Below are 25,832 nucleotides of genomic sequence, written 5' to 3'. Positions count from 1 at the left end.
CTGATTTCTAGGTAGTCCGTCTTTGCCTGTGTTACCAAAGGATCGTGACTTGAGGGTTTGTGAGGATTGGCAGCAGTTTTTCAGAGCCCACTCCCCGCTGTTTCCTCTGCTTGCCTGCAGCTGCTTTTTCTCAGCTGCAGTCCTCAGCCCCCTGCCTCTAGCTCAGATTTGTTCCTCAGGGCATTTGTTCAATCGTAGGAACCTCATCAGGCTGAGAAATGCTGAGAACCTTGGGCCTTAGCTAGCTCCTCAGGCCACGAACCGCTCCCTCTTTCTCCTAAAGAGAGGTGCTTTTTTTTTTTTTTAAAGATTTTATTTATTTATTAGAGAGAGAGAGAGAGAGCACAAGCGAGCAGAGGCAGAGAGAGAAGCAGGCTCCCCACTGAGCAAGGAGCCCGATGCAGGACTCGATCCCACAACCCTGGGATCATGACCTGAGCCAAAAGCAGCGGCTTAACCAACTGAGCCACCAGGGCGCCCCAGTGAGGTGTTTTAAGGAAACCTGCCGTCCTTTCCAGCTCTCTAGCCTACCTCAAGGACAACCTTCACCATTTCTACCTGAATAAGAGATAGTCCCAGCCCACAGAGTACTTACACATCTTACCAAACAAGCGAACAACAACAACAACAAAAATTTTTTAAAAATGTGTCCAACATTTGGCAAATCCCTGAAAATCCTAAATCTCAGTTTGGGCCAGTAAATAAGATTCTTGGCCACAGGAAGCCGAGCTGGGTTGGTGATGGCAGAGAAGCTTCCAGTGCCAGGCCTGCTGAGAGTGGGAATGCAAACTGGCTCAGCTTTCCTTTCTTCCATGGCACGATCCAGTGTGGAGGCCCATCTCTGCAGCTTTCATAAAGAATGCAATAAAATGCATTTTTGGAGATCGCATTTACTTTCTTTCCCTCCACATTGAGAATTTATCCACTAAACTCTGCTTATAGTAAAAAACAAAACAAGAAAACAAAACAAAACAAAAAAAAACCTTTAACATATGCGCTCATTAGCATTTAGAGGGAACATGATTCATGGTTTGGTGCTCTGAGAATCTGATGCCTCTTTACACCTTAGCACATGAACTGGGAGGAATGGCACATGCTGGTGGCTCTGACCAAAAGCAATGGAGAGTAAAGTTCCTGATCCTTGCCCCTCATTTTTCATATCTGGGCAAATTTTTCAGATTGCTTTGCTTTTTTTTTTTTTTTCTGTTACTGTGTATAGATGTGAGGCATGTGCTCACTTCCTGCCAGGGTCTTCTTTCTTGGCTTCTCTCTGTAATTAACACACTCCATTATGTCGCCCTCATTTCTTTGTTTATTTCGCCTCCAGAATAAGGAGTTTGTGTGTCGAGGGCATGACTACGAAAGGCTGGAGGCCTTCCAACAGAGAATGCTGAATGAGTTCCCCCACGCCATCGCCATGCAGCACGCCAACCAGCCCGACGAGACCATCTTCCAAGCGGAAGCTCAGTGTATCCACACCTAGACGGGCTGCACTGCAGCTAGAGCCACGGGCCGTTAGCCGCAGAGCAATTTCCTGCAAGGAAAGCCTCTGGCCCCTTTGCTGTGTTCCCACTCTCTCCCTCTTTCTCACTCATCTTGATTTTAGCTTAGCGCCTTCTGAACAGAATTATTCTCATTATTGTCACAGTGTCAGTGGAAAGGAAATCCCTTAAGGATTCTGGTAAAGAATTTTTTTTTCCTTTTAATTAAAACTTCCCTATCTTCCCTATCTCCACCCTGCTTTTAAAGCTTCTTTTAGTGATTTCCCTTAGAATAATTTTCCTCCAACATATCCTGTGGATGGCACCTATCATTCACCCTCTTTCCCCTTGATATTTTTATTCTGGAAGGAAGTGCAGAGAAGGAGGTACCTTAATATCTTTGGGGAATTCTTGGCCATGGCATTTTGGACAGCCTTTGATGAATGCTATATAATTGACACTTCAATTATCTAAATACGAACAACTCAACTGAAATTACCCAGGCGCTGGAGACAAAGGGAATTCACCCCGGCACTCCTTCGTGAATGCTTCTCTCTCTTCCCTAAACTTAAGATCTGGGAGAAGACAAGAAAGGCCCATTGATAATCATGGATACCATTTCAAAGTAGAAAATAAAATGCAGCAGAAGCAAGAAATTAAGGGAAAAGGTTTTGCTATCCTTCTTTGAATGAGAAGAGAAGAAGGTAAATATACAAGTAAATAGGATACCTCCTTTTTAAAATTTAGATTTACATTCAATAAGCCAACACACAGTACATCAGTTAGTTTTAGATGTAGTGTTCAGTGATTCCTGTGATACCCCTTTAATGTACTTTTTAAAGTATCAACCACAAAAACACTTTGCTTATCAGTACAAGCTTTGGGAGAGTGATACCACAAGTGTGGGAAGGCTGGAGACACAGATCATCACACAGGTAAATATAAATCACTGTCAGAACTGGCCATGTCCTTGGTCATGGTTGCATGGATGTTTATACATTATTTTACAAACATTAAATTAAGAGGGGCCATGCATGGACTAAAGATAAAATGGTCTCTTAAACAAGGTTTAGAATAATATAATTTTGAGTACCTAAGATCCAAGCCATTCCGACCCAACCCCCAACTAAGAAAAGAAAGAGGAAGAAAAATCAGCGATAAATAAATTCACAAGGTATGGACATTTTAACCAGATACTTTGTCAGAATCACCTACCTAAAACTAGTTCAAGGCCGGTAGTTGGAGAAATGATTTGTTGTGAACTGAGTTCTTGGCATCTTCTTGGCGGTTTTTAAAATGACTTTGACCCAAAAAAAAAAAAAAAAAAAATGACTTTGACCCAAGGGAAACAGCAGATTGTTGCCCAGCCTTGGTTCTCTGCCACAGCTCCGCTCAAGCCAGATTTCCTTGGCGTTTGCCAAGTCGGGTTTCCTCCTTGACTTTTCAATCCTAGATTTGCAGATCTATGCCGTGACTCCTATCCCGGAGAGCCAGGAGGTCCTGCAGAGAGAGGGCGTACCAGACAACATCAAAAGTTTCTATAAAGTGAACCACATCTGGAAATTCCGCTATGACAGACCATTTCACAAAGGCACTAAAGATAAAGAAAATGAATTCAAGGTACCGTGCGTTCTTATTACATACAGTTTCCTATGAGCTCTTTGGAACAAGCCCCACGATAAGTATTTACACAGAATAGAGTCAAGTGATAGAACCAGAAGGGACCAGAAATCATTGAGTCTCGTTGATCTCAAACTCAACGGTATATCAGAGGGCCGTGGGATGCTTTTCTAACCAAGCCGAGTTCTTAGCTCAGGAGTCCTGACTCAGTAGGTCTGAGCGGAAGGCCTGGGAATCATCTTCTTTGTGACAGTGCTGGTGGCCCTCAGACCAATCTCTGAGATGTCACAGTTTAGCTTAGCCCTGTCACTCATTCATGTTGAACCAACTGTGGGGATCACAGGATATTTGTTCTCAGATACAGTAGTCTACAGTGAGTAGAAAATGCTTGACAGACAGCGGGACGAAGATTCTGAGACAGGAAGCAGTTAGGTAGACAGCTATTACCTTGGAAGATTTCCATGCGATCTCCTGCTTTTTCTGGTTAGAATGGTGTGTCATTAGGACTTCTGAGAAGACATGGAATGAAAGCAAACCATAGACTCCCTGCATGTATGGAGTTGTCCATTCTCAGTAGCTGCAAAAAGCCTTGCCCTCTGGAGCTCTCTTGGGCTGGCTCACAGCCCTACTGGGGCATTGTGCCGAGGGTACATTATCTCTTCTTTCCCTGATATCAGTGACCAGTGAGACCAGGTAGACACCTGGTTAGTCAGTATTGCCCCCTACAAAGAATGCAAAACAGACCTATTCCTGTGGGTTAACTGGCTTAGCTCCCTTCATCACAGAGTCTCTACTTAATCTGGGAAAGGTCCTCCTCACACTGTTAGCAGAGATCCTCTGATGTTAACTGTCCTCGCTGCCTCTGCCTGCATGTCAGTTCCCAGCAGTTGCTCCAGGAATGGGGCACAGCCCGGCAATCAGAAGGGGAAGCTGGGGTCATTCTGCAGTGCTCGCTTCGGCAGCACATATACTAAAATTGGGGTCATTCTGCAGGGTCACAATGGGCCTCAACCCAGCGCAGTCCTCTTGTGCAGGGAGGTCGGATGGGTTACCTATCAAGACAAACTATTGGAAGACCATACCAGGATGTCATTGAAAAGATTCGTGATCACTTTCTAGTCCTTTTGGAAATTTCCATTTTTCTTTGTGTCCCACAAAACCAGTTAACAGTCATTAGTTTATGATAGAGTTTTCATTGCAGTTGTGTTCACTGAATAGAAAGTGTGAGGTCCACTGGAGCCAGGCACATTCTAACTACCCGCAGACCCTCCACTACGATCCACACCTTCTAGAACCTTCTCCTTTGTCCTTTCTGCTGCAGCACATTTCCTCATGGCCATCACTTTATCAGTGGTATAGCAGTCCCCTAGAAAATAATGATAAATCTGGCTCCTTGTTCCTGGGCTTCCAGCCCTCGGCATCTGGCACCAAAGTGCCCCTCCGGAAGCTTCATCTGTGCCACAGCCCACTCACCCACCCTCCCTCTGGGCTCGAGCAACCCTGAACTTCTCCTCTCCATCTCCTGCTGCGCCCTTTCCCTTTCTCCAGCCTCTTGCAGGCCTCTGCGCGGGCTGCTTCCTGCTGCCTGCCGTGCTGCCCCCTCCCTCCGCCTGGCAAACTCCTACACACTCTTCAGCATTCCGCTCACGTGTCACCTCCTCTGAGAAGTGCTGTCCTCCCCCCACCGGCTGCTGTGCCTGCCTGCTTCCTTCTGCTCTCCCCCAGCACTGCAAGCATTCCTTTCTCTTTGCCCTGAGCCCTTCCCTGGCCACTCACCTTCCTGTCACCACTGTCACTGCTGTCACAGGGACTCTGCCATATTCCTTGCAGTATATTGTGGCTGACACGAAGAAATCCCCCCATTTTCTGTTGTTCTGGAATAAGTGGCACTATTTCAGGGATTTTGTGAAGTTTCTTATCCTTTTGAGAAAAATGAGGCATAGATCCAGAAATGGGATTGACAGAAGAGAAATCTGTCATCCACAGTGACTCTTACCAAGGACCAAGGCAGCTGTGGCTTCACGTATTATGGGGGTGCTCTCCTGGCCAGAGGAAGCCTCAGCTCTTTAAATACAGATCCTCCTGGATGATGGCAGTTGAAATGGGCATGAGAAAATGTGGCATAGTGAGGAAGTCGGAAGTTCTAGTAGGTAGGGTCTGGGAATTGGAATGTACCCCCCCGGGGGGGAGTCACATGGCCTCCTTGATGCTTCGCCTCTTCCTCTTTAAAACAGAAAGATGGATCTGTATGATTCTTCATGGACCTTTCCTCCTTGAGGATGTTATTACTCTAAACCTGTGTTGACTGGCTGTTGATATTACCCCTTCCAGATAAAAATGGAAAGACCTTAAGGCGTGAGGGGGGTTTAAATTGGAATTTGAAAGAACCAGCAAAGGAAGTAACATGGTAGCCTATTACTCTATTTTAAGCTTGCTGTGTGAAGTAGACCATGTAGTCCATGAAGGAAAAATTGTCCGGCAACACAGAACAGGAATGATGAGCACAGCGTCACTGGTATCTTACTGTGACAGCTTCACGAGTATGAAGGGATTGCCCACAGGCTAAAAGGGATACTAAAGAAAAGCCTATAGAAATAAGCAAGCCTGACCAAATTGAATGGCTGATGTTAGTCATAGCTCAGTAACTAGAAAGAAAAGACACTTGGGGACTTACTTTGTTTTGTATTCCGTAGAGTCTCTGGGTGGAGAGAACATCATTATACTTGGTGCAGAGTTTACCTGGAATTTCCCGCTGGTTTGAAGTGGAAAAGCGTGAAGTGGTAAGCATCAGAGCTCATTCTCAAGTACTTTCCCATCACACTTGCTCAGTGGGAGTCAGGCCATCTATTAATTGCTTCTGCTGTTGACTCTGAGTCCCCAGAGGCACACAGAGTAAGGTTGTGAATGCTTATGGTATTGACCCCTGTGACCAAGGCTTGAAGGGGAACGTGACTTATCCTAGTCCAGCCAGCAAGAGGCATTTCTCAAAGAGAACTATGACCACAGCCTGGAAACATGGCAGGCCCTTGAGTCAAAGAGCTGGAATTCGAATTATTGTAGGCCACTGGGAAGAGGTTCTCTACCTTGCCTTATTTAATCATTAATCATCCTACCGAAACTATAAGGTATGTATCCCCCTCTTCTTACAAGTTTTAACCAGAAGCTAAAAGCATCAAGACGTTGAGAAAAGATAGACTGGAGCCCAGATTGTCCAACCTTGAAAGCCAGTCCCATCCATCTCTTTGAGCTCAGTTTCCTGACAGGCAGTGTGAAGCTGGTGCAGGGCCCCAGCTCGCTGTCCGACGCGCGGTAGCTCCGGGCTGCTCCTGATGGCAGTGGAGGGAAGGCGGCTTCGTGAGTCTCACTGAGCCGTCCTGGATGAACACCAGCTGGAAACCAAAGGGTGTTCTTCTAGAACCTGGAAACCACAGCGCCCAAGAACCCTTCAGCTTGTTAAAAAGGCCCCAGTTTGGGTGCTGATGGCACTTGTATCGGGGTGAGACCTAGCCTGCTGCCTGTGTCGCTCCTCGGGCTGGCAGCACCTTGATGGCAGCAACCAAGCACCGTCCTCCCTCCCCGGCTACATCCATCTTGACTGAAACCAGCCCTGAGACCGCCGTCTCCTGTAGCCGATCAAAACCTTGAGAGTTGTGAAAATATCACTGAACCCCTTTCTCACTGAGGTAACAAGCCTCCTCTGTCACAGAATACATAAGAGCAGCTCCTGCCCAAATGGCCTTCCAAGCTTGGAAACCGCTCATCTTGTCATGTTCAGTGAAACTGAGGATTTAGTGGCATTTTCCTTTTACAGTGCTGAAAAATTCCCGTGGCTTCCTGAAGAAACGGAACTCAGTTCAGTAGACTGCCTCAATGTAGTCCCGTTCTTGGAGGGTCTGAGTCAAGGGTCCCCAAAGCTGGTTGCTTCCATGGTATACCCTGGTACCTTCCATGGACTAGGGGAGGCTGCTGAACAATCTCAAAGTCTTACTATGCTTCCTGCTGAATGGGCCCAGCCCACAGAATGCTCTTAGTCATCTTGGACTGCATTAATGATGCAGGGAGCCTCTCCGGCTACTTCGTACCCAGAATGTTAAACTCTCTGAGGCCTCACCAATGGTCTTAACCCTTGAAACATTACCCCCTACCTCCCCCTCCCTTTCCCCCATCTCTCTCTCTCTCTCTCTCTCTCTCACACACACACACACACACACACACACACACAATATTCATAAAAAGTACCATGCTGATGATTAAAGAAGCATGACAAAATACAACCTTTCAAACATCAGCTGCCTACTTTATTAGAATATATAATCTTACATTCTTTCAAACAGAACAAATTAAATTGGACTACTTTGTTCTCTGAACACAGCCCACTCATAACAACCTTATGTCTTTCTCTTGTTCCCCCTGCCTGAATGTCCTCACCTTCTACTAAAGTTACTGATTTACTGCTTCATTGCATGGTGTATAAGGCCCTCAAAATCAGGGGCACATAGTAGGTACTAAGTAAATGTATGCCAGTCTGAATTAAAATTCCTATGTACAATGCCAAAATCTAAAAGATTCTGAAAACCAAAAGATGTTTTCCTAAGTTCAGCTCCAAACTCCATTGGTAATAAGCCTGACCTGATCTGATCTTTATTTTGCTTAGTATGAATATTTGTATGTCTTACTGCAGAAATGTTAATGCATTTGGTTAAAGAGAATTTCCCCAGACCCTGTTTGAGAATTACATAATAGATTCCACGTGCTGTATATTACATTTCTAAAACCTGAAATTTTCTGAATTGTGAAACATCTGGCATCAAAGGTTTTAGATGAGATTATGGGCCTTTATTCTCTAAATCATAGCCCCAAAATATATTATCCCATTCTTTGAAAGATAACAGTGCCTTCAAACTACTGTTTTTTCAGTAATTGTTCTTATTGTCTTGAGAACCAACAAAAAAATCAACTTTTCCTGGTTAATAAGTAAGCTCATTTTAAAAATTTTAAACAAAATTTTAAAAGTTCAAAAGAAAGGCGTGATGACTTTTTAAACTCCAGCTACAGATAATGAGAATATTTTCTCATGTCACATAATATTTATCAGAAAATCATGTGGTTCTACTTTCAGAATATATGCAGAATCCGACCCCTCTTCACCAGTCCCCAGTAATAGCGCCATCTGGTGTGTGATTTCTGCAATAGTGTCCTAAGCGGTCATGTGTTTCTACCCTAACCCCCTACAGTCATTATGTGCACAACATCCAGTGTTGCGCTTTTTTATTTTTTTTTAAGATTTTATTTATTTATTTTGACAGAGAGAGATCAGAGGTAGGCAGAGAGAGAGAGGAGGAAGCAGGCTCCCTGCTGAGCAGAGAGCCCGATGTGGGACTCGATCCCAGGACCCTGAGATCATGACCTGAGCCAAAGGCAGCGGCTTAACCCACTGAGCCACCCAGACGCCCCAGTGTTGTGCTTTTAAATTTAAGTTGTATCATATAAACGTAAAGAAAAGATATTATGAACATGATTTACCCATCATTTTACTTAAACAACTATCAAAAAGACCAGTTTTGTTTTACCTGTTTTATACAGGATTATTTTAAAGTAAATCTCAGACATCATATCATTTCATCTATAAATAATGACGTATATTAACTAAAACACATAACCACAATATCATACATGATCCCATCTAAAAATCAACAGTAATTCCTTCACATAAGATATCAAGTCAGCATTCACACTTCACCAAGGGTCTGTTTATTTTATGAGTTTTGTTTTTTTTTTGTCATTTGTTGTTTGAATTCAGATCCACGTAAGGGCCATACATTGCAATGGGTTGGGAGGTCTCCTAAAGTTCTCTTGATCTATAGGTTCTCCCTGAATTTTTTTTTTTTTCCTTGCAATTCCTAGCCTGAGCCTTTGGGGTAATTTAACGTGTTTCTTTGTCCCTATATTTTTTTGTAAATTGGCAGTTAGATTTAGAGGCTTGATAGAATGTTGTTATTTTGGATTTTTTATTTTTATTATTTTTTTGCAAGAATACTTCATAGGTGGTGTTACATGCTTCTGGTTGTCTGTTTCTTGTTGCTGTGTTGGCAGCCACCGATGGTGATGGTCTTACTCTATCAGGTATCAGAAAATGGTGCTATTTTAGCATTCCCTCTTTGTTTATTCATTGGAACATTTCTATAATGAGAAACGTTCCCTCATCCACTATCTGATTACCCTGAGGTATAGCAAAGGAAGGATAATATGTTACAGAAGTAACCAGAGAAGTTTTTGTTTGTTTGGTTTCGTTATTAGTATCATTAGTAATTCATGGATTTATTTTTTTAATCCATTGCAGTTATTACTCTTATTAATTTTTCAAGCTGTTCCATTTGCCTGTTGGGAGCCTCTTCAAATTGACTTTGGAGTCTTTCTGATAATATCCCAATAGTTGTTACAGAGCTAACACAAAGAACTGGGTTGTCAAATCAGATGTGGGAATCAGCAGCAAACTTTCCTAATAACTTTAAGGCAATCAGGAGCCTCAGATGAAGCGGAGAGACATCTGAGACCTCAAGCCTTGTCCTCCAGGTCTGTCTTCCCCACATCAATAATTATTTGGAATAGATGGAGTCTCCAAGTAGGATTCACGGGATTCCTCATCCAGGGAGTACATTTTAAATTATGAAATATTCCATTTTGTACTTCAAAGAGTTATAACACTTTTCTGGGACATTCTGTAGGAAATCATGCCTCCTGGCTTCTGGATATTATTAATATAAGCAGTTTTCACTGAGGACACAGATACTATCTCATCCTCCTGGCAATTTATCTTAGTCTATTTACTTGAAGGTTCAGTTGACAAGGGGATAAGACCCAATCACGGGCCTTGTTTTCTATCCCCCAAGGATATTTTCTCCTCCATTAAAGAGAGTGAATGAATCACGGGCCAGCTGCTTCAAGGTCTTCCTCCCAGCTGCCTTCCTGGCTTAGTGGGATGACTAGGTACTCCATGCTCATTCACACACTCCCTACCCCAGACCTTAAAACAACCATTTCTCCAATGACGCCTGCATCTTTGTAGTGGAAAACAAGATTTAAAGATCACAATCTGGGGACTAGATGAAAAATAATTCCTCAGTGAACATCTTTTTACACAATATTCTTTGCACACTTCTTGGACCGTCTCCTTAGAATAATTTCTCTAAAAGTGAATTGATCTATTAATGAGTCCACAATTTAACCTTTGATTCATGGGCCAAGGATGGCATGTACCACCTTATGTCCTATCTGGTGGGGATAACTGTTCTTGGGAATACCCATTTTCCCAACAACCCTTCAAGACTGGGTGTTGTGTTATTTTAATCTTTTCAAATAATTGATAAAAAATTGTCATACTAGGGTCAAGTTTTCTTTTTGGCATTTGTTGAATGCTAGGTAAGAATATATATTTTTGGTATATCTGGGTGGCTCAGTGGATTAGGCACCTGCCCTTGGCTCAGGTCATGATCCCAGGGTCCTGGGATCAAGTCCCCACATCGGGCTCCCTGGTCAGGGGGTAGTCAGCTTCTCTCTCTCAAATAAATAAATCAAATCTTTTTAAGATTTTATTTTATATCATTAAGGTAGAGGTCAGTGATTCCACCATCTTATATAACACCCAGTGCTTTTCCTCATGCGCCCTCCTTACTGCCCATCACCCAGTTACCCCATCTCTCCACTCCATGCCCCCCCAGCAACCCTCAGTCTGTTTCCTATGATCAAGAGTCTCTTATGGTTCGTCTCCCTCTTTGATTTCCTCTTCTTTTATTTTTTTCCTCTCTTCTCCTATGATCCTCTGTTTTGTTTCTTAAATTCCACATATCAGTGAGATCATACAATAATTATCTTTCTCTGATTGACTTATTTCCCTTAACATAATATCCTCTAATTCCATCCACATCGTTGCAAATGGCAAGATTTCACTTTTTCATGGCTGAGCAGTATGTGTGTGTGTGTGTGTGTGTGTATATACCTTATATATATATATATCGTATATATATATACCGTATATATATATATATATATACACACACACACATACATTACATACATCTTCTTTATCCATCCATCTGTTGACATATATATATGTATTACATATATATATATATCATCACATCTTCTTTATATATATACCTTATATATATATATATATATATATATATATATACACACACACACACACACACACATACATACATACATCTTCTTTATCCATTCATCTGTTGATGGACATCTGGGCTCTTTCCATTGTATTGTGGACATTACAGCTATAAACACTGGGGTGCAGGTGCCCTTTGGATCACTGCATTTGTATCTTTGGAATAAATACCTAGTAGTGTCATTACTGGGTTGTAGGGTAGCTCTATTTTCAACTTTTTGAGGAGTCCTATTACTGTTTTCCAGAGTGGCTGCACCAGCTTGCATTCCCACCAACAGTATAAGAGAGCTTCCCTTTCTCCACATCCTCACCAATATCTATGGTTTCCTGACTTGTTAATTTTAGCCTTTCTGACCAGTGTGAGATGGTATATTATTGTTTGGTTTTGATTTGTATTTCTCTGATGCCAAGTGATGTTGAGCATTTTTTTCATGTGTCCATTAGCCATTCGTGTGTCTTTGGAGAAATACTTGTTCATGTCTTCTGGCCATTTCTTGACTGGATTATTTGTTCTTTGGGTGTTGAGTTTGATAAGTCCTTTATAAATGTTGGATACTAGCCTTCTCTCTGCAAAGACATTTGCAAATATCTTCTGTCAGTTTCTTTTGGTTTCGTCAACTGTTTCCTTTGCTGTGCAAAACTTCTTATCTTGATGAAGTCACAGTAGTTCATTTTTGCCTTTGTTTCCCTTGCCTTTGGGATGTGTCTAGCAAGAAGTTGCTGTGGCTGAGGTCACAGAGATTACTGCCTGTGTTTTCCTCTAGGATTTTGATGGGTTCCCATCTCACATTTAGATTTTTCATCCATTTGGAGCCTATATTTATATATGATGTAAGAAAGCGATGCAGTTTCATTCTGCATGTGGCTAATTTTCCCAACATCATTTGTTGAAGACACTGTCTTTTTTCCATTGGGTATTCTTTCCTGCTTTGTCAAAGATTAGTTGACCATAGAGTTGAGGGTCCATTTCTGGGTTCTCTCTTCTGTTCCATTGATCTATGTGTCTGTTTTTGTGCCAGTACCATACTATATTGATGATTATAGCTTTATAATAGAGCTTGAAGTCCAGAATTATTACACAACCAGCTTTGGTTTTCTTTTACAACATTCCTTTGGCTATTTGGGGGTCTGTTCTTGTTCCATACAAATTTTAGGATTATTCCAGCTCTGTTAAAAAAAAAAAAAAAAAAGTTGATGATATTTTGATAAGGATTCCATTAAATATATAGATTGCTCTAGGTAGCATAGACATTTTAACAATATCTGTTCTTCAGTTCATGAACAGGGAATGTTTTTCCATTTCTTTGTGTCTTCCTCAATTTCTTGAATGAGTGTTTTATAGTTTTCTGAGTACAGATCCTTTGCCTCTTTGGTTAGGTTTATTCTTAGGTATCTTATGGCTTTTGGTGCAATTGTAAATGGTATCAATTCCTTAATTCTCTCTCTTCTGTTTCATTGATAGTGTATAGAAATGGAACTGATTTCTGTGCATTGATTTTTATATCTTGACACTTCCATGAATTCCTGTATGAGTTCTAGCTGTTTTGGTGTGGGGTCTTCTGGGTTTTCCACATAGAGTGTCATGTCATCTGAGAAGAGTGAGAATTTGACTTCTTTGTTGATTCAGATGCCTTTTATTTCTTTTTGTTGTCTGATTGCTGAGTCTAGGTCTTCTAGTACTCTCTTGAACAACAGTGGTTATAGTGGACATCCCTGCCATGTTCCCGACCTTAGGAGGAAAGTTCTCAGTTTTTCCCCATTGAAAATGATATTTGCTATGGGTTGTTCATAGATGGCTTTGGTGATATTGAGGTATGTTCCCTCTATCCCTACACTGTGAAGAGTTTTGATCAAGAAAGGATGCTGTACTTTGTTAAATGCTTTTTCTGCATCTGTTGAGAGGATCGTATGGTTTTTGTCCTTCCTTTTATTAATGTAGTGTATCACATTGATTTAATTGGTTTGCAGATGTTGAACCAACCTTGAAGCCCTATAATAAAGCCCATTTTGTTGTAGTGAATAATCCTATTAAAGTACTGTTGGATCCTATTGGTTTGTATCTTGGTGAGAACTTTTGCATCCGTGTTCATCAAGGATATTTGTCTGTAATTCTCCTTTTTGATGGCGGTCTTTGTCTGATTTGGGGATCAAGGCAATGCTGGCCTCAAAAAACAAGTTTGGAAGTTTTCCTTCCATTTCTATTTTTTGAAACAGCTTCAGAAGAATCAGTATTAATTCTTCTTTAAATGTGTGGTAGAATTACCCTGGGAGGCCATCCAGGCCTAGACTCATGTTTGTTGGGAGACTTTTGATGACTGCTTTAACCTCCTGCCTGGTTATGGGTCTATTCAGGTTTTCTATTTCTTCTGTTTTAGTTCTGGTAGTTTATCCATCTCTAGGAATGCATCCATTTCTTCCAGATTGCCTAATTTGTTGGCATATAGTTGCTCATAATATGTTTTTATAGTTGTTTGTATCTCTTCAGTGTTGGTTGTGATCTCTCCTCTTTCAATCATGATTTTATTTATTTGGGTCTTTTCTGTTTTCTTTTTGATAAGTCTGGCCAGGGGTTTAGCAATCTTATTAATTCTTTCAAAGGACCAGCTCCTAGTTTCATTGATCTGTTCTACTGTTCTTTTGGTTTCTGTTTCACTGATTGCTGCTATAATCTTTATCATTTCTTTTCTCCTGCTGGGTTTAAGCTATATTTGCTGTTCTTTCCCCCAGCTCCTTTAGGTGTAAGGTTAGGTTGTGTATTTGAGACTTTTCTTGCTTCTTGAGAAACTTGTATTGCTCTATATCTCTCTCCTGGACCACCTGAAATAATTGTGTTTTCATTGTCAATTTCCTGGCTGACCCATTCATTCATTAGTAGGATGCTCTTTAGCCTCTATGTATTTGAGTTCTTTCCAAATTTCCTGTTGTGATTGAGTTCAAGTTTCAAAGCATCGTGGTCGGAAAATATGCAGGGAGTGATCCCAATCTTTTTAAACCAGTTGGGACCTGATTTCTGACCCAGTATGTGATCTGGTCTGGAGAATGTTCCAGGTGCACTTGAGAAGAATATGTGTTCTGCTGCTTTAGATTGGAATGGTCTGAATATATCTGTGAAGTCCATCTGGTCCAAAGTGTCATTCAAAGCTCTTGTTTCCTTGTTGATTTTCTGTTTAGATTATCTGTCCATTGCATTGAGTGGGGTGTTAAAGTCCCCTACTATTATTGTAGTATTACCAATGTGTTTCTTTAATTTTGTTATTAATTGGTTTATATAATTGGCTGCTTCCATGTTAGGACCATAAATAGGTACAATTGTTAAAGCTTGTTGGATAGATACTTTAATTATGATATAGTGTCCTTCCTCATCTCTTATTACAGTCTTTGGTTTAAGGTCTAATTTGTCTGATATAAGGATTGCCACCTCAGCTTTCCTTTGATATCCATTAGCATGGTAAATGGTTTTCCACCCCCTCACTTTCAATCTAGGTCTCTTGCAGATAGCATAGTGATGGTTCTTGCTTTTTTATCCAATCTGGTACACTTTGTCTTTTGGTTGGGGCATTTAGGTCATTTACATTCAGAGTAACTATTGAAAGATACGAATTTAGTGCCTTTGTATTACTTTACAGAGTCACTGTTTCTGTATATTGTCTCTGTTCCTTTCTGGTCTATGTTACATTAGGGCTCTCTCTTCACTTAAAGGATACCTTTTAATATTTCTTACAGGTCTGGTTTGGTGATCACAAATTCTTTTAGTTTCTATTTGTCCTGGAACCTTTTTATCTCTCCTTCTCTTTTGAATGACAACGTAGCTGAATAAAGTCTTCTTGGCTGCATATTTTCCTCATTTAGCACTCTGTATATATCATGCCAGTCCCTTCTGGCCTGCCACGTCTCTGTGAATAGGTCTGCTGTCAGCCTAATGTTTCTACCCTTGTAGGTTATAGACCTCTTGTCCTGAGCTGCTTTCAGGATTTTTCTCTTTGTCTTCAAGATTTGCAGGTTTCCCTGTTACATGGTGGGATGTGGACTTATTTTTATTTGAAGGGGGTTCTCTGGGCCTCCTGGACGTGAATGCCTGTTTCCTTCCCCAAAATAGGGAAGTCCTCCACTATAATTTGCTCTAGTATACCTTCTGCCCACCCCACCCTCCACTTTCCTCTTCTTCTGGGATCCCAATTATTCTAATATAGTTTCAGTTTATTGTATCACTTATCTCTCGAATTCTCCCCTCATGATATAGTAGTTATCTTTTTTCAGCTTCTTTATTATCCATAATTTTGTCTTCTATATCACTAATTCTGTCTTCTGCCTCATTTATCCTAGTTAGTGGCTCCATTTTTTATTGCCTCTCATTAATAGCCTTTTCGATTTTGATTTGGTTAGATTTTAGTTATTTTATTTCTCTAGAAAGGAATTCTCTAGCGTCTTCTATGCTTTTTTTCAAGACCAGCTAGAATCTTTGTAGCTGTTATTCTGAACTCTAGTTCTGACATCTTACTTATATCCATACTGATTAGGTCCCTGGCAGTAAGTACTGCCTCTTGTTCTCTTTTTTGAGGTGAGCTTTTTCCATCTTGTTATTCCATCCAGAGAAGAATAGGTGAACAAGAGAACAAAATGTTAAAATGGCAACAACGACCCCAGAGAAATAGACACTAAACAAATCAGAAGAGAGCTGAAACCAGAAAAGATAAAATAATAATTTGTTTTTTTTAAAAAAGAGAATATAATCAGACAAGTGAACAGAACAGAGCAATACATTATATCCTTAGTGTATTTTGGTCTGTTTGTTAGAAGAAACTGCATCTCAAAATTGTAAAGAAAGAAAAACATACATATACAAAAAGAAAATTAATTGCAACAAAAGGAGTTTTTTAAACTCCATTTAAAAAATCTTTTTTAATTTTCATTTTCAGAGTTACATTCTGTACTTCAAAGTACTTAAAAGTACAGAATGTAACTCTGAAAATGAAAATTTAAAAAGATTTTTTTAAAGGAGTTGATAAAGTAGGAAATTAATGGAAAAAGGAAAGAGAAAAAAAATTAAAATTGAAATAGTAAAGAATCATGGGGAAAATACCATGAATTCTATATACTGTTTTCCCCTACCACTGGAGTTTTGCAGTTTTCTGTGATCAGTAAACTTGGTCTTGGCCCCTTCTTGGGGAGGGGCCTGTTGTGCTGATTCTCAGGTCTCTTTTCCCTGGGTGGTATTATACCACCCTTGTCAGTGGCCAGGGTAAGTAAGTGGTTCCAGACTTCTCAAAGTGGCTTTTGTTCCCTGAAGGTTTTTTGCGCTGGCTTTAGAGGAGGAGAATGAAAATGGTGACTTCCCAATCTCCAGTGCCAGAACCCAAAGCTCAGGGTCCCATTCTGCAGTGCACTTTCAGGAAAAAGCAGTCAGTCACTCCTGTCTCCCTGGTCTCCACCCACACTTCGTGCTCACCCAACCTGTGACTGAGTGTTTCAATCTCAGGTGTGTGACCCCTTTTCCAGTCTGCAAACCCTGCAGACTCCTACGATACATACTTGCACCACTCCTCCCCAGGGGAGGAAGGGGGTTCTCACCACAGTTCTGCTGCTTGCTGGGCCCCTGCTCAGAGAGCAGTCACCAGACTGCTGCTGTTTGTGGTATATGGCAGCACTGAGCTCATAGCCCACTCCTAGGCTTTCTAACTACAGCTGGCTTCCCTGCTCCGATGCCTGGGAGCTCTGCCTCACTGGTCGCCTGATCTTCCTTTGACTCCAGGGATCCTGAGACCACACTCTCCCTCATAGGATTTTGCTCTGCTTTCAGGCAGGGACGTCCTTCACCATAGCAGACTTCTTAAAGTTCCAATTTTGTGCTCGCCTGCTATGTCACTTTCTAGTAGCTCCATAGGCTTTCCCCTCCCCCAGTTTATCTTCCAAAATATCCCCTTGGATTTGCTTCTCAGCACCTCCTACCTTGCAGAAAGTGGTCGCTTTTCTATTTGTAGAATTGCAGCAATTCTTTTCTTAGATCTCCAGTTGAGTTCACAGGTGTTCAGAGTGATTTGATAGATAACTAGCTGAATCCCTGGGACCAGAGGAAACTATGGTTTCCTACTTCTCCGCCATCTTGGACTATTCTCCCATTTTGTTTTCTTTTTAAATTTTTTTTCATATTAGTAGCATTTGAATTTATAAAGATGAGCATGATTTTTTTTTTACCATTGGCCAAAACACATATAAAATTTTCCATCTTAATTATTTTTAAGTGTACAGTACAACAGAGTTAACTATGTGTGAATTCTTACGCAACAGATCAGTTTCATCTCACAAAACGAAAATTGTATACCCACCGAACGTTTCCCCTCTTCCTCCTCCCCAGCCCCTGCCAACCCCTGCCCTGCTTTCTAAGATGTCTTTTTAACTTTCAGTCCATCCAAGTCCTCAGCCTTTTACTTTCTGGTTCAGCTTTTGTGCTTATAAAACAAATGTTTATTGTCACAAATAGTAAATACCCACTTGCCAGTGCTCAGTTAGGGAGCATTGCTACTAGCACCCTCCCTTTCTCTTACATCACCACTGTCCTCACTTTTATGGTATCCATTCGCTTCCTTGGTTGATTCTCTAAGTTTGTTTCTCTAAAACAAGTCAATTTAGTTTTGCCTGATTCCAAATTTTATGTAACAGTATCATAGTGTGTATATTCTAATTTGGTTCTGTCACTCAGTATTATTTGTAATGTTAGTCCATGTTATTACTTGTGACTGAAGTTTGTTTGCATTGCTAGGTGCTATTCCATTGTGTGAACATACCACAATATATTTATGCATTCTCTTATCAACAGACAGGGGTTTTTGAGACATTTATGACCATTTTTGTACACACATTTTCTTCACACACATCTAAATACATCTCCTACTCCACTTTTTTTTTTCCAGATATAGGCCTACATAGAACTGCATGTAGGACCATGAAATATAGTAAAGAAATCATTAACTTTAGTAGATAATGCCAGACTGTTTTCCAAAGTGGTTGAAACGATTTGAACTACCAACAGCCAAAATTGAGAGAGTCTAGTAACACATTCTCACCATCATTTGCTGTTGTCCTTTTTTTTTTTTTTTGTCATTTAGTGAGTGTTTAGTAGTATATTACTGTGGTATCATTTTTTATGTTGTTGATCACAAGTAAGGCTCCACACCATTTTATGTATTTACTGGCCATTTGGATTTCTTCCTTTGTAAAGTATCCATGTAGATGTTTTGATTACTGTGGTGGTATTTTTCATGTTGTTGATTACAAGTGAGGTTCCACACCTTTTCATGTATTTACTGGCCATTTGGATTTCTTCCTTTATAAAGTGTCCATGTAGAGGCTTTGCTCATTTTTTCACTGGGTCATTTGCCATTTGTCATCTTGTTTTTAAGAGTTCATTATATATTCGGGACATAGGCTCTTCGACGGTTTTATATGTTATAAATATCTTCTCCTTTCTTGCTTATCTTTCCTTCTCTTCATAATGCCTCCTATTGAATGTATAATCTTAATTTTGACATAGTCAAATTAGTCTGGTACTTTTCAGTGTTGTTTGAAGATGATGTAAGTGACCTTTAAAAATCTAATTTGTTTCCTTAACTGAAAAAAACCAATATTTAAATGTGCTTATTGTAAGCTTGAATTCTTTACAGCTAAGAACTTGGCAGACCTTCTCTTCAAAGAAGAGACAGTAATGGCCACAATGTTCAACATTTGAAGAACACTTTCATCATTTTCACATTTAGGTTCCCCATATAACCTAGAATTTTTAAATCATTATAATTCTGTTTGGCTCTCCTTCAACAAATAGATCCTACAGCATATACGATTATCTTATTTTCCATAACTCCCAACCGAGTACCATCCTGTGCCACCTTATGGTGCTGTTATATGTGCATATGGGGTCCATATGGGCATATGCCCCATCTTTCCAACTGGGCTGAAACTCCTTGACATCAGAGGATTTGTAAATGCATCTTTGTATCTCCTGTGATGCTCTGCATTAAGTAAGCAACTAAAAAGGTGATAATAATATGCAGGGCCCCTGAATATTTAGTCCTTCAAAAGAAAAGAAAAAGGAGTTTTAACAGACATGAGATCCTCGGATTTTCTTTTAAGGATTATACGGCTTCTTGCAGTGCTAATATAGGGGTGATGGTTGTTGATTATCCCTGCCACGTTTCAGGCACTCAGTATAATCACCTTCACTTTCCAGACCTTTGAATGAACAACTGATTTGTCTTCCACATCCTTGTCTAGTCTATAGTATGGCCCCTGGTGGAGATACTGATTGGAGCCAAGGGCAAGCACAGATAATTCAGAGCATGGATAATCTACTTTCTTCTTAAACGTCACAAAATCCAAAATATGTTTATGTGCATTTGCTTCTCAGGTAGAAATGAGTCCTCTGGAAAATGCAATTGAAGTGCTGGAAAATAAGAATCAGCAGCTGAAGACTCTGATTAGTCAGTGTCAGACAAGACAGATGCAGAATATTAATCCCTTGACCATGTGCCTGAATGGAGTTATAGATGCTGCAGTTAATGGTGGAGTTTCCAGGTATCAAGAGGTAAGGATTAGGTATTGTTGTTTGAAAGTTTTTAAATTGATTTCTTAGGGGCTCAGAAGTCTTTTTTCAAAACAAATACACAAATCCCCATGCTAATATAGGGTTACAACTGACACAGAGTCCTTGGTTAAATAGAGGAAACAGATAGTCATTTGCGATGCACAGTTAGTTAACACCATTTTCCGATCTGTGGTATTTTGAGGATAAGAGGATAAAGTGTGTGTGTGTGTGTGTGTGTGTGCGTGTTTTCTTGGATAAATAAAGTGATCAGGTTATAAAAATTACTTAATAAATGTCAACCTTAAACCATTTTCCTGACCAAGGAGGTTCACAGGCATAGACATGTCTGATCTTGTTTAGAAGATACTTTAAATGGGCTTTTCATCTGCCCTTGTGGTTTTAAACAGAAAGCCACAGCAGCCTGGGAGGTGAGAGGCCACCATTTTTGTCACACTGAATCTTAAAGCACTTTATTTTAGGATATAATGCTTATTGATTTGGATTTGCTGTTTGCTTGCTTTACCAAAGATACCTATTTACACAATTGCTGCTCTCCCTTAAACAATCCTTTCCTTGTATTCCCTTTCTGACCAGATGCCCACAGTAGGAGTCGTTCCTCCTGCCCTACAAATGTGGTCGACAGTGGTGTTTCTTCCAAGATGCCAGGCCTTTAGAAGCAGCTGTGTCTCTCACTTTTTAACTTTCCTGAAGTAAACTGACTCTCCATCCTTTTTCTAGGCATTTTTTGTCAAAGAATATATCTTAAGTCACCCTGAAGATGGAGAGAAAATTGCACGGTTAAGAGAGCTGATGCTTGAGCAAGTAAGTTGGGGACAGAAGCCAGTCACCTGCTCTTTCCTGCCTAGATATGCATGGTTACCCAGAGACCCATCTCCCTGGTTTTCTGTATCAGTGTTCTAATGGAAGCGGTCAGCCAAAGGTTATAGATTCGTCTGTAATGTATTCCAACTTGCTCATTTTCACTTCTACTCTCCAGTTCGATGCAAAAGTAAATTTAACAGTAGTAAATTATGGCAGCCCCTTATGAGAGACAATTTCATATAGTTTCTTGGAATACCGTTTGAACATTCTTTCCCTAAAGGCTTGCTGTAGGCTTGGTGCCAACTTTTCACTCAAAATTTTGGGTTCACGTAAGTTCGGGCCAACTGAAAATAAATGAATAGGTAAATGAATGAGGGAAGGAATGAGATTCTTACTTAAGTATTCCAGCGAAGTGGCAATCAATAGACTTTGCTTTAAAACAAAGACTAAGCCTATCAATGATAGGATATGGACAAAATGAGATAACAAACGCATCATTTTCTATTCCAAAAAAGCATAGTTTGTTTTTATTTATATAGTTCCAGCAAGCACAAAGAACTAGAGTCATCTCTTGCCTGCTGTGTTCCTGCAGCTAGCTCTCGGCCTGAAAACGGTTTGAAAACCTAGGTGGGAGACATGGTAGTTAAGAGGCTGAGGTAAATAGGAAATAAGAACATTTAACACGCCTATAACAGTGGAATACATATGAAAAAATGTGACCAAAGCATCTCCTTCTACTTGATAATACCAAATTAATCAACAAATATGGCATGCCCTTTTGGGTAAGAAAATGATGAGGTTGGATCTGATTTTCATCATTTTATGCTCTGCAGGCTTAATCCACAGAACTTAATACTGGGGAGTCAGAAGTGGCCATGGGCAGGTACCATGGCAGCTTCTGGAAAAAAGAAAGGAGTTACTTTAAGGCGACCTGCAAGGATTTTTTTAGTATATGTGCTGCCGAAGCGAGCACAAGGAAGGAAATGGAGAATAAGCTAAGTTCTCGAGGTGGCCCTGGGGCTCATGTAGATACTAGAAGTGAGCAAGTTAGTTTATCCAGTTCTTAGGATTATGGAATGACTGTGGCCTTTGTTGATTTTCAAAAATCAGTATTTAACTTGAGTACATCTAGCGAGTGGCTTGCCTCACTGCAGGACTCAACTGGTGTTCAGTCTGACTGAATTCTTTCCCCTGCATTAAAATTAAAAGGGCCAAGAAGACTCTCTAGAAAAATAAATTGGGAACTTTTGTTTCCTCCACATCCTGTCTGATGTTCATAGGGCCTTGTGGAAAGAGCCTTGGTATAGGATACTTTAAACAAATCATTTTTTTAAAGATTTTATTTATTTATTTGATAGACAGACATCACAAGTGGGCAGAGAGGCAGGCAGAGAGAGAGAGAGAGAGGAGGAAGCAGGCTCCCCGCTGAGCAGAGAGCCCGATGTGGGGCTCGATCCCAGGACCCTGGGATCCTGACCTGAGCAGAAGGCAGAGGCCTTAAACCACTGAGCCACCCAGATGCCCCGGTATAGGAGACTTTAGATCTCTGTCATAGGATAAGCGGTACAAGTGACTGCCATGTGACTTTGGGCGATCACACCATCTCTTTGAGACCATAGCAGTGGGGGATTAGGCTAGCCAAGGCCACCGTCCTAGGCTGGACCTCTGTGAGGTGATTCAGATAAACTACCTGGGGGCCTCGGAGATGCTCTGCCCCAGTGACTCTTCCAGAAAGGACTTGTTGAGCCAGCTGCTGGGAGTGGTGGCCATCGACAGACACTGTAGGTGCTCTGGTCCTTCAGCCATTGCCTCAGCTGCTGAATGCCACCTGGCCCAGCATCACCACCTTCCTGGCGGTCCCACATCCAGTGACTGAGGAAGAAACAGCCCGGCCATCTGGGCCCAACACAGCACAACTCTCACAGCCCGGTTGAGGCCCAGAGATCCCCTGGTGTGGGCAGAGGCTTTGCTTTAAAACAAAGACTAAGCCTATCAATGATAGGATATGGACAAAATGAGATAACAAACGCTGTAGAACCAAAGGACCATCCACCTTAGAGGATGTGGAGAGAAGCCAAGGAGTGATACTGGTACTATAATGGCTTACATCTCTAGAGCACTCTACAGTTTACAGAGCTAGTTCATACATGGTCTTTGAGGTGGGGTCACCCAACACATCACAACTGGGCCCAACACAGCACAACTCTCACAGCCCGGTTGAGGCCCAGAGATCCCCTGGTGTGGGCAGAGGCTTGACATGACTGCCATGTTCCCAGATTCTTTTTAGTCAGTCCTGCTTCTGTGCCTCCTTCATGCAAACAGTGATGCCAGGTGACTCCTCAATAAACATCCTCATCTCCATGCCAGGGTCTACCCAACCTTTGATGTGATTTGGACAAAACAATTTGCCTTAAAGCGAGTGTTTAAAAACTGGATTCCTACCCTGAGGTCAACTCTTCCACGCCCTTTTCCCTTCATCAGACCCTTCCTTTACCCCTCAGACATCCACTCCACCCTCACTACTACTTGTTTTTTTCTTTCTCACTACTCCCTTTAAAGATGTCCTTGAGGTCTGAGGTATTTTTATCTTTATGTAGATATGCTGGCAGTGGATAGGGGCTGCCACAATCCTGTCCCCCTACAGAAGGTGCTGGACACTTTAACCTACCAGGTTCAGTCCTATTTGACCTGAGCTTTCAATCTTAAATCTTCACAAGATATAAAGATAAAACCCAGTGTGATAAGACCCATGGTATAGTATGCTTTTCTCACAGTCCATGAAATTTGTTTTTCTGACAACTTTAGTACCGGGGCATTTTTTTTAAATGTAAAAGGCAGCTGACACTCAGAGGAATGAAGCAGTATTCATAGTTGAAGAACAAAAAACACTTGAATGTTTGTGTTTATTTCTTTTGGGACTTCACCACTGGAAACCACCCCCTCCCTTTTTAAGTAAGAGCTGCTCCTTATTGCATTATAAGTGAACCAGAATAATCGTTCTTTAACAAAAACAAAAAGCATAGCAACTATGATAGAATTTCTGTTCCCATTTTACCTGCATGTCTTCCTCAACAAATTTTGGAAATCTTGAGCTGGGAGGCAGTGGGGGGGGGGGGAGATGGATAGACACAGCAGAACCTGATGGAAGAGAAAAGAGTATCGTGGAAAAGGGAGTGTCATCCAGAGAAGAGATCCCTTGGGGAGCAACTCCTTCCCAGTCCTGTGCAATGTAGACGGGGGCCAAGTGACACAGAAGTGCTTAGAAGGGAGAGCAGTGTGGAGATTCCTCAAGAAATTAAAAATAGAGCTTCCCTATGACCCTGCCATTGCACTACTGGGTGTTTACCCCAAAGATACAGATGTAGTGAAAAGAAGGGCCATCTGTACCCCAGTGTTTATAGCAGCAATGGCCACGGTCGCCAAACTGTGGAAAGAACCAAGATGCCCTTCAACGGACGAAATAGATAAAGAAGATGTGGTCCATATACACTATGGAGTATTATGCCTCCATCAGAAAGGATGAATACCCAACTTTTGTAGCAACATGGACGGGACTGGAGGAGATTATGCTGAGTGAAATAAGTCAAGCAGAGAGAGTCAATTATCATATGGTTTCACTTATTTGTGGAGCGTAACAAATAGCATGGAGGACAAGGGGAGATGGAGAGGAGAAGGGAGTTGAGGGAAATTGGAAGGGGAGGTGAATCATGAGAGACAATGGACTCTGAAAAACAACCTGAGGGTTTTGAGGGGGCGAGGGGTGGGAGATTGGGGGAACCAGGTGGTGGGTATTAGGGAGGGCACGGATTGCATGGAGCACTGTGTGTGGTGTAAAAAACAATGAATACTGTTACGCTGAAAAGAAATAAAAAATTAAAAAAATAAACTGGAAAAAAAAAAAAAAGAAAGGGTTGTTATTCCAGATCTAAAATATACTGCAGGGGCGCCTGGGTGGCTCAGCGGGTTAAAGCCTCTGCCTTCGGCTCAGGTCATGATCTCAGGGTCCTGGGATCGAGCCCTGCATCGGGCTCTCTGCTTGGCAGGGAGCCTGCTTCCCTTCCTCTCTCTCTGCCTGCCTCTCTGCCTACTTGTGATCTCTGTCTATCAAATAAATAAATAAATAAAATCTTTATTTAAAAAAATATATATACTGCAAAGAAACTTTGGGTAGCAGGAAAATCAAAAAGACTTCAGTTTGAATCCCCATTTGTCTGTTAGTACATGCTGGATTGTTCTGATCCGCACCTGTAAATGAAGGATTGCTCCTCTGAGTGCTAGAGAGGATTAGCTATAGCAGATACAGAGTGCCTGGTACAATGCTTGACCCCTGGCAGGCACTTGGTGGAGTTCCTCATTGATGTGGGTTTTTTCCTTGTCTCATTCTCAAGGCACAGATTTTGGAATTTGGTTTGGCCGTGCATGAGAAGTTTGTACCTCAAGATATGAGACCCTTACACAAAAAGCTGGTCGACCAGTTCTTTGTGATGAAGTCAAGTTTAGGGATTCAGGTACGTACCCTAAGTGTCCATAGGGGGCAGTCTGACCACTGCCGGTTTGCTTTTTGTTAGAGGGAACACGATGTATCCAATAGTGACATCTTTTGGTTTTTCTACCAAACTGCACCATCTTACCATGGAGTCCTCCAGTATTAAAATTTTGCATCATCTTCTATTTGCCCTGTTCAACTTTTATGAGAACAAAAAAGGGCGAGAAAGCTTAATAATACCAAAACTTAACTTTTTTAAACTTACATAAAGATTTCATAACAATATGCTGAAATACCTTACAAGTTATTTTGCCCCTACGATGGCTCATCTAAAATATTTCCTTCCCTCCCTCTCTAGGAGTTCTCTGCTTGTATTCAAGCCAGTCCAGTCCATTTTCCTAATGGAAGCCCCCGCGTGTGTAGAAACTCAGCCCCTGCTTCCATGAGCCCAGATGGTACCAGGGTAATTCCTAGACGCAGGTAAGTCATATTCTGAATTATCTTACAATTTGGCATCCCCACAAGATGATCTGGAATGATTCTCTCATTTTTTATGGCACAATTTGTCAAATACGCTATTTCTTAATGAAATAATTAACCCGCGAGGCAGCTGCAGACATCTGTCACTGGTAAAACAGCAACAGCATGAGAAATAAATAAACTCAA

At 41.3% G+C, this 25,832-nt stretch overlaps 1 protein-coding gene across 3 annotated transcripts in view; it reads left to right on the top strand.

Annotated features, from left to right (window-relative positions):
- DOCK4 (dedicator of cytokinesis 4) overlaps window positions 1-25,832 on the top strand; it is a 437,391-nt gene that overhangs the window by 396,511 nt on the left and 15,048 nt on the right. For all 3 annotated transcript variants that reach the window (XM_004741945.3, XM_004741944.3, XM_004741943.3), the window contains 7 exons: window positions 1,328-1,469; window positions 2,935-3,101; window positions 5,795-5,881; window positions 19,682-19,858; window positions 20,597-20,680; window positions 25,069-25,188; window positions 25,525-25,646. In XM_004741945.3, coding sequence (XP_004742002.2) covers window positions 1,328-1,469; window positions 2,935-3,101; window positions 5,795-5,881; window positions 19,682-19,858; window positions 20,597-20,680; window positions 25,069-25,188; window positions 25,525-25,646 — 899 coding nt within the window. The remainder of the gene's footprint in view (window positions 1-1,327; window positions 1,470-2,934; window positions 3,102-5,794; window positions 5,882-19,681; window positions 19,859-20,596; window positions 20,681-25,068; window positions 25,189-25,524; window positions 25,647-25,832) is intronic.

Source organism: Mustela putorius, unplaced genomic scaffold (assembly GCF_011764305.1).
Source record: "Mustela putorius furo isolate JIRA1106 unplaced genomic scaffold, ASM1176430v1.1 tig00003845_pilon_pilon_pilon, whole genome shotgun sequence".
NCBI lineage: Eukaryota > Metazoa > Chordata > Mammalia > Carnivora > Mustelidae > Mustela > Mustela putorius.
Note: the sequence above shows the minus strand (reverse complement) of the source record. Positions and strands in the feature narration are given on the sequence as shown.